Raw genomic sequence first — 14,306 nt, 5'->3', positions numbered from 1 at the left:
TCTTTTCATGCTATGAAAGGGCAAATTCACACTGAATATTACACAGTTTGGGAAGGCTGGGGTGGGATAGGTTACTTTTTTTTTTTTAATTAAAGGGAAATCTCACCAAATGCTATAAAGGCACTTATCCTCATAAAGACCATACCAGTGCACAATTAATTTGAAGTTTTAAGGAAAGTTCAATTCTATAATATGATAGATATTCCTTGAGAGAACAAAGAAAAGAGACTAAAAGAATCCCCCCCAAAACACCAACAAGTCACAAAGTAAAATACACAGCATTTACTGATGCTTTAACAATCATCTCCAGGGAATGCATCTACATTACAAGTCTGGTTCTCCATAATAGTAATGTGAACCTGAAAAGTGAAACTTCCAATAATAAATACAAAAGTTTTGCACTTGAATGTTTTACTTTTCCAGAAATAATATTAAAGGCCAACATATAGATCTCAAGTGCAGATATAAACTGGGACAAAAGCCCCATTGCATATAGAAGAAGAAACATCAATACTGAGGAGCGTATTAAAATAAGAACTTTGCATTGGTCTCAGCATCATTACTCACCCGCTTTGGCCCACTAAAAATCTTCCTGGTGTTTTCCTTAGATTTATCACCTTGTTTATTTGTGGATTTCTTATTGCCTTCAAGCACACCAGATGCATCCTCTGAAAACTCCAGATCTGTTAAAGGTAAATACAGACATGAAACAACCATTTTAAAAGCTGTTGAGCTGCTAGAGCATTTCTTGCATCTGACAATTTCACATGTATAGCTTCTGAAATTACATCATGAACAATCAATCTTCATCAGAAACACCAGCTTTAATGCCAAGCACTGTCCTGGATGCAGCTCAGGCTTACTGACTGGATTGCAGTAATGCATAGAAGCATGACAAGGTACACAGTCACAACTATTACAGCACCTCTTGCCCACTGGGTAAGCTTCAGGCTACTACTTCCCATCCCATACTCCCGTAAATCCCAGGTTACCTTTTACATGAGCTTACTTATGGCTGGCTTGCTGCTACAGCTCTGAGCAGTAGATGAATAAAACAGTAGATTGGGTTCTTCAAAATGGTGAGATTAAGAGATTTAGAAGAACACACTACAATTACAGAACTGAAGAATTGATCTTGCTTCACTTCTTATGAAGGCAGCCTGTTTATATTTGCTTATTCTGCTGTAAACAGGAAAACAATACGGTCATCAGCTCAGGAAAGAGTCAGCTAGAAGAAACTGCTGACATGGCCTTTCAATGGATTCAATATTTGCCTTACCACTGATTCCAGTACCTGGACTGTAAATCTGCAATACAGTCATCAAATTTTTGTCCTTTTTCTTTTTTTTTAAACTTGTGTTGTTTTGTTTGAAGCATTTTCCCTTGGAGACAAGGGAAAGGGTTTATTCGGCACAAACCAGAAGTTACCACAAATTTCAAGATGGAAATAAAGACAGGCACAGAGAAGCATTGTTTCATTTGATAAACTGTTTAGAAAACCAATCTATTCCTGAGAAGCTGCTACTGTTTGAAAAGCGCACTGCAAAAACACAAGCAGGCAGGATAAATTACTCTAATCCCAAGTGCACTCACATCCAGTACACAGGACCAGCCAAGCTGGGTAAGAAGGCAAGCAAAGGCAAAGCAGGCAACCAAATTTCTAATGGCACTCCCAAGGACACAAAACTTGTCTGAGGAATATAAGTATTCTTAAAATAAAGCTCCAGAGTTTCCCAAATTGCAGTAAATTTCAACGGGCTTGGCAGCACCAGGACTGGCAGGATGCCTGCAGCAAGGCACCTCCTGGAACCAGCCTCTCGCATTCCATCCCACTGCTTTGCAGTGTAGCTGTGTCATGTGAGCACAAGAGCCTAAGAACACAGCACCAACAGCCCCTCTGAAAACAAATGACTCTAAAAGATGTTTGATAAAATTAGTGTAACTGAGGAAAAATACTACAGACTAATTTCCATTAAATAAAGCAAACTTACTTCCAAACCTATGTAAAAGACAACTTAGTCCTTGCTGAAGCCAATTTAAGGACTAAAATCAAATTGCTTTGATATACAACCTTATAAATCCTCAAGTATTCTGGAAGAAGTCAGGCCATGAATGCAATTCTCAGAGAAAGTCAAACCAAGAGAACTGGACTCCCCTATTGTAAATTAAAAGCTAAAAAGTAATTTACTTGAGAACAGCCATTACAAATATGCAAGTGACTCTAGAAACACAAAATGTTTCACCCACCAAATGAGGACAGTAACTTGTGCCCTGTGCTAAGACTTGGACCTGGCATTGCCTTCAATAATGATTAACAGTGCTCTGGATCAAATAAGCTACAATTTTAACACCATCTTAAGGTTCCTTGTTTGAATTCTACTCCTATGTGATTCTGAACTATCCCATTTAAATTAGGCAATTTTAAATTCAAAGAAACTTCTTGATAAAAACATTTCAACTCCTACTTACAATAGGATAATTCTGCATTTTCTGATGTTGTTAGCACATCAAACACTTGTTAGTTTTGTAAGATTACCTGGAATACTTTTATTTGAGCAACGCTTTTGGAGGCCTTCTAGATACCTGAAAAGCACTCTGCATGCATTATCTTAGCAGACTTTTAATCCAAACTAAATAGGGTCGGGGGAGAAGTCTTCTGTTAACTGAGAGAGGCAAACACACGAGTAGTTTGGTAAGCAGTGACCCTACTGAAGCTTGATTTCCACTGGCTTTCTCCTGTATGGTTTCTGGGGGTTTTTTTTGCCCCCTCGCAGAGAAATTGGTCATATTGACCTTTTTCTCAGTATGGGAGCATGTGAGGCCTTTTCCCCTCTGTCCAACCATTTTCAAGGCATTTATAATCTTTGAGATAATTTGTCTGTCTTGGATAGAATTGGAAAGATGTTCAAAGACCAACTAAGGCAACAACCACAGTAAATTTCCTGGGGAACAACAACGTAGTTTTTTTAAAGTGTCTCAGGGTAATTCTGCAAAAGATTTTGAAATCCAAACAGGACTCTGCCTTTGAGGACTTTGATGCAGTTTTAACTGGCTTAAAACACTTACCCAATGAAGGTGAGTCATTTTTTGAGAAGATGCAAAGGAATTAAGCATAAAAAAATACAGAACGTTGGCTCCCCAGAACTGAGTGCTAGATGCTGATATATAAAAGCTACATTACCTAAAAAGACTATAGGAATCTCATCTTGATCACTGAAAGGAAAAATGAATAGATGACACAAAGGTTAAGCTGGCTATCAGAACTGATTTACAAAGCAAAAGACTAAGCTGCAATATAGATTTCTCTTGGATACAACTCCCCATTGATTATTACAGTCAAGTCAGTCATTTTCTTCCAGTATTAAAAGCTTCTCCTCACTGGAGTCATCCTGTACTCTGGCAACTGAAATGACAAAAGCAATTTCAAATCTAGGAAAGTCTCACCAGTACTTTTAGCCCCTGGAATTCTAGCAGGATCCAGCTGGGAGGCTCACAAGCCAAAGGGGCTTTTGCTTCACTGGGCTGCTACAGAGTCAATTGAGAGAATTTTAGGTTGCAATGGCAAAATAAAAAGTAAACTTACTAGAACTCAATGCTTCAGCAAAAATCTAAGGCTAATAAAGTTATGAAGTATTTTCATTAAAAAGAAAAATGTGGTAAAAGCATCTAGGAATTTAAAAGGTGGAGCTTTTTTTTCCAGAGTTGGGGGTTTTAATTGCTTGGCTTTTGTTTGGGGTTTTTTTGGTGTTTTTTAACCACTTCAGCAGAAAAGACTATCATAGAAGTGAGCAACAGAAAATGATTTTCAATGGAAGACGGTCTAGCCAAAATCGAATTAATCTGTTCTGCAACTCTTCCTGCACTAAAAATATTGTTCCTGTAGTCTTTGCGCTTTCTTAAATTTCATTTGCAGAAACATTTAAATATGTATTGTTAAACTTACTTTCCCTCTCTGAACTACTAGACTGAAAGGAATAGCCTTTATAATGTTCCTTTACAGAATCTTTGTCAGATGTTTTAAATTAAGATTCTAAAATATGTTTCATAAAAATACACCTAGATGATGGCAAGTAACCCAACCAGTATTATGGCAAAGTAAGGCTGTGACAGAAAGCATCAAAAGCATCAAGTTTCTTGAAAAACTGACTATGCCATGTAACATTCTTTATGCATGGAACACCCAAATCAGTCTTAGGAACTTCCAGGGCTGAAATTCTTCCAGGGCAGTCTGGCATTTCACCTGTCAACCTGGAATAGGAACACTGGACTTTTATCTGGGGATTTATTCATTAGTACAAAAAACACAACAGCACATACAGAACTCAGGTAGCATTAGCACCTCTCAGTACTGTTCATCATTTCAGGACAGAGTTACATTATGCAAGGTGTTCTGAAAGCTTTTTCTCAGGCTTGGAGTCAAAGCTGGCATTTTTCATGGAAGCACAAGTCACATTTTTCCAGTATGTAAAGATACTCAGAGCAATGACACTTTTTACTGCAACTTCAGGCTTAGATCCAGAAGTTTTTAATAAATTCTCAGGCTCAGCATCACTACATTCAAGGACTCTTAACATGGTTGTTCTGAGTGACCATCATGCTCAAAATTTGCAAAGGTCTGAGAGAAGACAGTGTGAACTTTAGCAAGGAGTCCCACAGATTTTAGGGCAGCATCAGACTCCCTGTTTTCATAATCTGTCCTACAGGACATCACCCTTTCAAATTTCAGAAAAAAAAATCCCTGCAAGTCAAATCTCACCTGCTTACAGTAGCACAAAACAAGAATCAAATGAGGAAAGGAGATGCAAAATAAAGGGGAAGCACCTCTCAGCACAGGCACTGAAAGGTAGGTCTTACCTGAGTGGAGAAGTGCATTAAGAACAAACAAAACATTAATTTACATTTCCCTGTACCATGGAAATCTCTTAGGAAAATATTTCAGGGAAACGACCTGTGATACCTTGGAGTATAAAGGCCTACTTGGTGAATGCAGTGCCAAATGCAAAGTGTAGATATTTTGAGACTTCTGAGGACAGCAGCTGAAAGGATTATTTGATGGGTCAGCATCTCAGCTGCATTAACTACACAAGCAAATTTTTCCCTTGGAATAAATGGCTGAACAAAGACTCATTAGAGACAGGGACTAAGAGTACTTCTTAAGCAGCCCTGTAAGATAAACCCATTTTCCAAAGAGGCTGGAACCCAAGTGACTCATTGTAACTAAGTTTTATGAAAACAAATCATGGTCTTTTTTGTTTGAAAACACAATCTTCTCGTACAGCATCAGTATCCATTTGTTCCTTTCAAATCCACAAAAAAAACCCAAGCAGTGACATTTACTTTTGATCAAAAGGCTTACTGAAAATTCTGGTTTTAGAAACAGCTAAAATTAGAACAGAGAAATGAACATTTTTTCCTCTGAAATTTTATTTCTGGATTATATTAGCAGAAGCTATTTGTAGGAAAAAAAGCCCAGCTTCTCCAACATTTGCAAGGCTAGATTGAAACCCTCTCTCCCTATCATAATAAAATACATCTTGCCCAAGTCTTAAAATGTAACAACTTCAGTAAGCAGATAAAACTTCTCATGCTTCATGCTCCAAAATGGAGGACCAAAATGTTCCATAGAACAGTGGCAGTGTTTTGAAATATTTATTCCAACACAAGTGATTCTTTGGCATTAGACTTTTTCAAAGCAAAAGAGCTAAAAGCAACCTGCCACCAAAGTTATTCCTCACCAACAGGACCCAACCAACCACCAAGCAAGTCTCATTTTGCAAAGGATTTTAACCACCAGAATTTCCTCAGCAACTGCCACGTGTACAGTTTTACTCATATATATGTGTGTGAGTACACATACACACACCTCCCCAACCTATACAGAGGAGAGAGATACCTAAAAACTGAAAACAAGAGCAGAAATACAAATATCAGAGGCTCTCCCAAAGCCAGTTATCTGACTGGCACTCCACGGGTCCCCACAGCCTCTCCCTCGAGTCTTGCATCCTCAGATAAAAGGTCCAAACTGCCTAAAAACACATTCAAAAGCAGAAAAAGGTATTTCCCGTTTCTTCAGAGCTACTTAAATATGTGCACTCAGCTCTGTAATTGTGGGTTGATCTGGAGGCTCTGCGGGACGATACCTGCTTCCAGGTATAGATACTGTATGCTCAACACACCGAAAAGGTACGAATCTTCTGTTTGAAAAGAAAAAAACCCTCTGCCTCTGGCAAGAGATCAAGAGCCATAAAACACACTTCAAGAGAGACATGAAACACCACACAGGACCACAGGAGAAGTGAGTTTAACTGCCAGATTTCAAGTGAATTTAACTGTTAGATTTCCAAACCAGTGGAATTTGCTTGACAAAATCCTAGGTACACTGCAAAAAGAACAAAATATCGAAGTCAATTAAAATTAAATGTCACGTATGTATTCCAAAAGAGTTCTACTGACCTGCATTAGTACTGAGCTGGCTATCCTGGGAACAGTTTTCATTGCCATCAGAGGTTGACTGTAGGGAAGCAGATGGTACAGCTCTACTGCGCTTTTTATTTGCCTTTCTTTCTGCTACCTGCCACTCTTCATCTTCGTCCTCGCTTTCACTTAAGTCATCAAACCCAAAGTACTTGATTTTGTAATTGGAACTCCCAGAACTTCTAGAGGCGCCTTCATCTCCCCCTCCCTCGTCTTGATCATCAAACCCAAAAAATTCTAATTTGACATCCTTCTTGGATTTGGTATTGCTTGGTCGGAACCTGGTTGTAGTTTTTGTGGTAGCAATGTCTGCTTTTTTCCTTAGGCGCCCAGCTTCGCCCAGGTCAGTCGGGGCTGCTGTGGTGAATTCGTCCATGCGCTCCATGGTATCCTGGATGGTGACATTGCAAACTGACAAGCAAGATGGGTGGAGAACAGTGTAGTCTCTAGTCCGTCCAACCGTCCCTCTAAAACTGGTCCCACTACTTAAAGAAACTTTTTTTCCTGGGTTCAGACCATCATTATTTGACTCATTGTTTGCTTTGGATAAAGACTGACTAGTGCCATCCATTAGCTTGTCAAAATTTGTTGCCCCCTGCAGTTTTGCTTTGTTGGATCGACAATATGTCCTACAGTTGCTTGGCCTAGGAATAGTTTGCACGAGTTCTTCACTAATGGCTTCCTTTGGATTTTCACTATCTTCTTTATCGCACTCCTCATCCTTGCTCTTCACCTCTGAGAGATGTTCATTGTCAAAAGCTAATATATACTCTCCAGTTCTGGTGTTTTCAGTTTCATCCTCCCATTCATACAAGTGAGTTCTTAGTGGCCCCTTGGTCTGAGATGTTTCTGATGGAGAGTCTGCTGTTTTTCCCACGTGGGAGTCCCAAGAATCAGGCAAGTCCTTGGCTTCGGTGTTGCATCCAGAAGTGTCTGTAGTCTCAGCATTGGTTTTATTACTCTCTTCAGCATTGTCATAGATTAAATGACTGTTCCCATTATCTTCTTTCAAGTTCTGGATTTTATCTACAAGAAAAGATGTATTTATTACTAAAATGAAATATTAAAAAAATAGTCACCCATGTGGGCAACTTTGAAAAGTCACAATATAACAAAAAATATTCAGTGATCATTGACAAAAAAAATTAGAGGTCTTTATCCACCTGGTTTATATTTTTTAAGCCCTCCAGTTTAAAGGTTTTGCTATAATAAAGTCTTCTTGAAATTTCTACCAAAAAAATAACTTTAAGCATCACTGAAAATATGTGCATCATGAAAAAGACAGTGGTAAACCCTAAATACAACCACTTATTTACCAAGGCAAATTACATAAAAAAGGAGAAATTCTGTGGTGAAATTTTCAGAAAAGACAAATTACTGAAGTTTCACACACAATTGACTTACACTGAATAATTAGAGATAAAGAACAACTACACATTTTCTCGCTATGTAAGAAAATGATTTCCTTCTTGGACCCTGAACAAAAAGGCATACAGCTTCAGCAACTGTCACTGCATTTTGCTGCTTCAAATGAAAATATTTGGACTTACAAAAGAAATAGAGAAAATGCAATTCTCATCACCATTTTTAATTATAACACTTCTGAAATTCAGGTTTTTGCAATTAATTTCTGCATCTCTGAAGAAGAGCTGCTGCCAGAAATTATTCTTGCACTTTTCCGACCCATAGCTGCACTCACATCTTACACTGCCCAACAGAACAAGTTCCACTCTAAGAAGTCAGTTTTTGTAAGTTTTTGTTTCCAGCCAACCAACATCCACACAACAGTAATGCCAGGAGGTAATGCAAGTACTAAGTCTTCCACCTGTTGTCCTCTAAACTGGTGGGCAAACCATTGCCTTTGCTCTCCCTGAATACCAACAAAAGCTTGGTGGATTTGGTACCGGAGTTTCATAGTGACTGCATTGGCCATCCTCTGCTGTTGACATCACACACACACACAGAGATACCCAGCAATATAAGAGGGTTATTTCCAGGAATTAAGAATTTCTTGGAAATTTCTGAGACAGTATCACCAAGCACAGGAACCCAGGTGCCTGCCGTTACTACTGCCACTGAATGGCTGCCTGAGCCAGGAGAAGCAAGATAAGAAGTCTGACAATGCAGAAGACTCTGGTGCATAGAAGAGTAGCACATGATGGGATAAACTGGAGACCCAGAAGCAACTGGGACAGGGCCAAGTGAAAACAGAAATGCTAGAAGAGAACATGCATAGAAGACACATGCAGAACACTACAGTAATAAAAGGGGCTCCACTGGCAGAATGCAACCTCAAAGGTTCAAATTTTTTAGGCAGCAAAGGCTTCCTAAACTCATCCGTAAAATGAAGGCTTAAGCATCTCTTCAGCACTAATCCTGACCACATTAAATTTCATCAGCTTCCATTTACCCAAGTGGCACAGAAGTTGCACAGCACTGACTAGAAGATTTCAACCTCCTGACAAGGGAAACGAGCATTGGCACTGTTCCAGGGACTTTGGCTCACTTGTTTTCAAATTAAAAATGGCATCATCTAAATGCCATCCTTGCACATATGTTTTATAGAAGAACTTTAAGATACCGAAAATTCTAGTAAAAGAAATGGCTACTAAATCCAGTTTTGCAGGAAATTGGTTTAATCCTTGCTAAAATTCCTCAGGGAACCAGAACAAGTAATACCTGACAAACTGCATCTAAGTTTTCTGGGAGTCCAGCTGAGGTCTGTCACAGAAGTATACATACTCAGGTAGAAATAAAAAAAGCTTTTCACAGAATACATGAAATGCAAAACTCAAAACTAAATTCCTCAAAGAACACAGAACCCTAACCCTGCCATCTCAGTGATGGAATCTCGGGGGGTTTTTTTCCGTATCAATATGTTATACAAGTAATACTGTTATTCCCATTTCAATCTCATGCTTGTGATAATCCAAGAGGAACAACCAAAATGAATCTGTAACCAAGGAGGGAGTTTGACAGTGTACAGTATGTTCCTTTCTCCCATATGTTTAATATTATTGTGAAGCTGAAGACTACCACAACACTTAGGTGTGAAAAACCGCAAATTAAATTTAAAACCTGAAGCTGTCTGAGAAAATTCCGTAAGCATCAGCAAAGCGTTGCATCTCATTTTTACCTTTCAGTTCCTAATTTAATACAGCACACCAAGGTACTCCTAAACAGCAAAAAAGTGGCAGTTAACCTCCCCCTTCATTTTGGGGCACCAAAATTTTAAAAACACACAGTACTTCAAAAGTCTTAGCAACTGCACCAGGGAGGTTTTTCCATCTCCAGTAATAAGCAAGGCTGATGGAAAATGTAACCACTAAACTGTTTAGTGTACACCAGGTAGAAAGTTTGGCTTTAAAACTGGATCACCACAATGCATTACTGGAAAACTAAGCCGTGACATTTAGAGGAATACCTCCTCAAAGGATACTTTGTCAAGCCACCTCATCAGTGGGTCAATAGCTGTCAGCCCAAACCTTCAATACCAGAAAGCACTGCTAATCACTTCCTAATTGCCCAAAGGTGTACAGGAACAGCAATTCAAATAACTCTGATTTTAAAAATTACAGTATTTATTGGTAGCAACTACTACAGCAGAAGCTGGTATGACTGTAGGAAAAAAAGTATGAGTAAAGGAACTAACTGTGAATTACTAGATATTCTGTAGTCCAAGAAGCATGGAACATCTCCTCCCATTTTTAACTGCAATTAGGCTCCTTTGGGGATCAAATACCAGAATAAGTGTCCCAAGTAATTTAAAATCAGCAACAGCATATAACTCCCCATCCCAAGTAAAAGCACCATATACCTAGGAACCATAACAATGTTCTGCAGTAATCATGATTTATTTTCTGTTTAAATCTCTAAAACTTAATTACCAGAGTATAAGAGAACCAATCTAAATGACTGGTATGTCAGTATCAAACGTGAAGCGATAAACATATCTCTTTATACACGCCTCGTGCTTTATTTTATGCTACTTAACAAGATAGAGGTGTCTTCAGCATTGCTGATGAATTAAAAAAAAAAAACAAGAACAAACAAGTAAAACTCCCACTCTTTCCACCAAGCACAATAAGATGTTTTCACACACACACAGATGCATATTACCAAATCTGTAAAACTATACTTAAGTGATGACAATTATTGTTCCAAATAACCTTGGTAAAGTTACCCCTAGAGACAAAATTTCAAGTTCAGACAATGCAAGATATTCAATTTATATAAGGCAATATAGGCAAACATTCAAACAGCAGGAATGTAAGAGCTGTCAAAAGCCCACTGCTTTTTCAGTAACAAACCTTTAAACATTTAACAAGTATGTGTCTCTACTTATACAGATTAGACTAGATGGATATAAAAATAACATTCTGTTCCTAGCTTATTTTTAAAAAACACTGGTAAGCACTCACTTCTTAGACGGAACAAATGTTACTCTATACATCCTACAAAGACAGTAAATGCCTCATGACTACTGCAAGTAGCCAGTGGTACTACCTCCTTCCTTTTCATTTTTAAGATCATGGACAAAATGATGAATGCAATTCTAGACTTAAACCCCACTTTTTTTTAAAAAAAGAGAAATTAATTTTTTTAGACATAAGAAACCTCCATCCTTCAGCTCAACATCTGAAAATTCTGACATTAAAATGTCTCACATTTCAACTTAATTTTTTTCTTTAAGTACCTATAACAATAAAAGTTTGACAGAGACTTCTTACTTGACGAGGAAACACTGAAGTTTGGAGAAAAGATAAAACACTCTCTCCACCAAATACTGAAGCTGTAAGAGTTAACAATTCATACCCTGATCCTTCAGGCATAGCATATACCAAAATGGAACCCAAAACAAAGTAATCCTTTAGGAAATCAAACACTCTTCCGGGCAAGAAAACCAAGCAACCATAGTCCATCTATCCTCCAGCCTAGTCCCAGTCTCACTTTTCTTTCATTTCCATTTAACTTACAAGACTAAGTTACTGGGCTCCAAGTCTGAAAACATAATTTTCAGCTCCATAAAAACCAAATCATCATTAACAATCTAACACTAATTACCTACAGTCAAACATTATATGCTTTTGTTAACAATTCAGTGGTAGAGCTGCAGAACCTTATTTCCTGTTTTTAAGTTACTTGGAGCACAGAGCAGGATCTTGGGCTGTGAAAACAATGTCTCCTACTGTAAATTTCTATCCTGAACAGATTCGGGGCTCACAGGGCAAAGCTGCCCCACAACTCAGCCATGAGCTCACGCAGCCTCCTTAACATCGGCCCGTGTGGCCGGGCAGGGGAGAGCACCCGCTGCGGATCACGCACTGCGACATGTGCCAGCTCCATGTGCCGGCTCGGCCCCTGGCTGCTGCCTCCCCAGGGATTAGGGACCCAGCTAAAACCTCGTCTGCCTTGCCACCATGCAGGCAACACAGAGGCAAGGGCACCGATGACACCTGAAACAGCACTGTGTCTTTGAGATCTCTCTTTTACCACTCTGAGTTTAATCAAAACCAGTTGAATAGCACAAATGTTAGTAGGAAACTGAAGAACACAAAAGGACAATCAATATTAGGCTTGGTATGCTAAAAAACCATGCCACAAGGTCAAAATACCATATATGCAAAATAAATGCTTACTTTTTCCTATGTACTCATGGACCAGTTGCCAGCATTACATGTTAGCCCCACTAACTTGAACGTTGGGTTAGTTTTCTCTCATTTCTAGCAATTTGTAATTAAAGCTAAGCAAAGTATCCTCCAAGCTATAAACAAAAGGCACCTGCCTTTCTATAGCGTTTGCAGCATGAACTCTTATGCTCCTTCACTGCTGCATAAGTAGCTGTACAAGCCTTCACTTTAATACTGAGAGAAACATGATTAATATGCACAGGAAACAAATCTACAATCTTAAACTAGGTTTCTTTTAGTATTGGCCACAGTGCACATAATTCACTGCAAATATTAAAGGTAATCAGAAGCAATGAAATCTTGAGAGCAGGCAGGTGGCATGATGCCAATTTTACATTCTTCTTGATTTCTCTTCCAATAGACACCAAGATGTGGTGGCAAGAAAACAAAACATCAAGAAAAAGAAGGCAGTAAGATTAAACCCACAAAAATTGTATGCAAGGCCTTCAGAGCCCTGCAGCTACTGAGGGCACACACAATTAACAGGCTACAGCTCATGAACAGATCACTGACACAGGATGGAGGGAACAGTCTGTTAAGCTCATTATGAGCTACTGCTCTGCCTGATGTCCCTGAGCACTCGGAAATATTTACTATGGCTCCATTACATCATCACCAACGGTCTCAAGCATAAAGCTACATCACTTCACTCTGCACCTTGCAGCTGACCAGGCCAAAGGAAAAGACATCTTTATCAGGTCCTTGCATCACATCTCTCATTTCCAGGAAGAGAGTCCAACTGAGACACACACAATGTCATCTCTGGTTTGATCAGAAAACCAGGAACTGCAAAGAAGTTATGCTTTTTTCCAAATTAGGAAACAAATTTCATTATGCATTGGAAATGAAATGTTTTGATTGGTAAGGAGAAAAGTTACAGACTAAACTCCTTTGCTCCATTTTCTGTCTATGACTGAAGAACTTGGAAACTCAGGAAAAAAAAGCCTATGGATATAAAATACACTATTTATGAAATGGGCAAAATTTATTTGAATTGGTCAGTATCCACTGATGCCTATGACATCTTGAAAAGCAGTGCCTGATAGCAGGTATGAACAGAAGGCAGGAAGCATAAGAGTCTCAGAAGATTAGACTCCCAAGACCAGTTTCATCGTTGACATATCTAAAATAGCTAAAACTGTAGAACCACATCCATAGCTATGACTACAAATTCTTAAGTAATTCTGGTTCTTTACTATCTATGAATCAAAATGAATTCCCAACAAGTCTGCATGCAGGTGGGACAGACATTGTATGACTCTGCAGATGTTTTAGGTGGCACCTTCTTTTGCAGAAAAAGATTCACAGAAAACCCTAAAGTGATGGGAATTAATTTACTGCCGCGACAGCACTATTTTCCTTAAGAATCATTTGCTTGTCTTGTTTCCTTTCCAGCACCCTAAATATCAAAATTCTAAGGCAATTTATATGAAAAAAATTAATTCGTTTCCTACATAGTCTTAACTAAGTTCTCAGTGACACCATGTCTTTGTTTCAGGTAGCTATTCTTCTAAACATAAGGCAGAAGATACATTAGACACCTTCTCTCAAATCAACTGGATGCAGCCTGTCAGTCTGATAACACACTGTTCAGCATCTCCACTAGACCATTATTTTCACTGCCCAAGCCTAGCAAGATTTTCATGTTTTCCGAACGTGCTGCTGGCACGACACCCCCAGTGCTGTGGCTCGGGCCCGGGAATGGCTGAACCCTACCCACTGCATTATTGCTTCTAACCCTGCACCCTGTTTCTGCCATACAAATAATTCCTTACATACTTTTTTCCACTGGGAAGATGCATGACCAGGAGGCATTCTGAGAAGTTGTGTCACGCTGGTACACTTGACAGCCAGTGTACAACTTTCTAAAAAGTCCCTGTATTTAAATGGAAGTGGAAGCCTTTCACAGGGATGCAAAGCTGACATGGCCACCTTCCCTCTTGTTCAGAAAACATTCAGTGAACTAATCCCTTGCCTTTATCTCAGGCAATATTTTTAATGGTATGACAGATGGTTTTTGAAGTAACAACATACTGTCTTACCCCTTCCTCTTCTAGTTCTTTGGCTAGCAATCACTAGATATTCTTGTATCTCTCATCTTTCATTGTACCTTAAGTCACTGCATCCCTCAATACCACCTTC

At 38.9% G+C, this 14,306-nt stretch overlaps 1 protein-coding gene across 1 annotated transcript in view; it reads right to left on the bottom strand.

Moving 5' to 3' along the window:
- WAPL (WAPL cohesin release factor) overlaps nt 1–14,306 on the bottom strand; it is a 354,794-nt gene that overhangs the window by 40,569 nt on the left and 299,919 nt on the right. Inside the window, 2 exon segments of the mRNA XM_032117114.1 lie at nt 568–683; nt 6,454–7,500. Of these exon segments, the coding sequence (XP_031973005.1) occupies nt 568–683; nt 6,454–7,500 (1,163 nt within the window).

Source organism: Corvus moneduloides, chromosome 8 (assembly GCF_009650955.1).
Source record: "Corvus moneduloides isolate bCorMon1 chromosome 8, bCorMon1.pri, whole genome shotgun sequence".
Lineage (NCBI taxonomy): Eukaryota > Metazoa > Chordata > Aves > Passeriformes > Corvidae > Corvus > Corvus moneduloides.
Note: the sequence above shows the minus strand (reverse complement) of the source record. Positions and strands in the feature narration are given on the sequence as shown.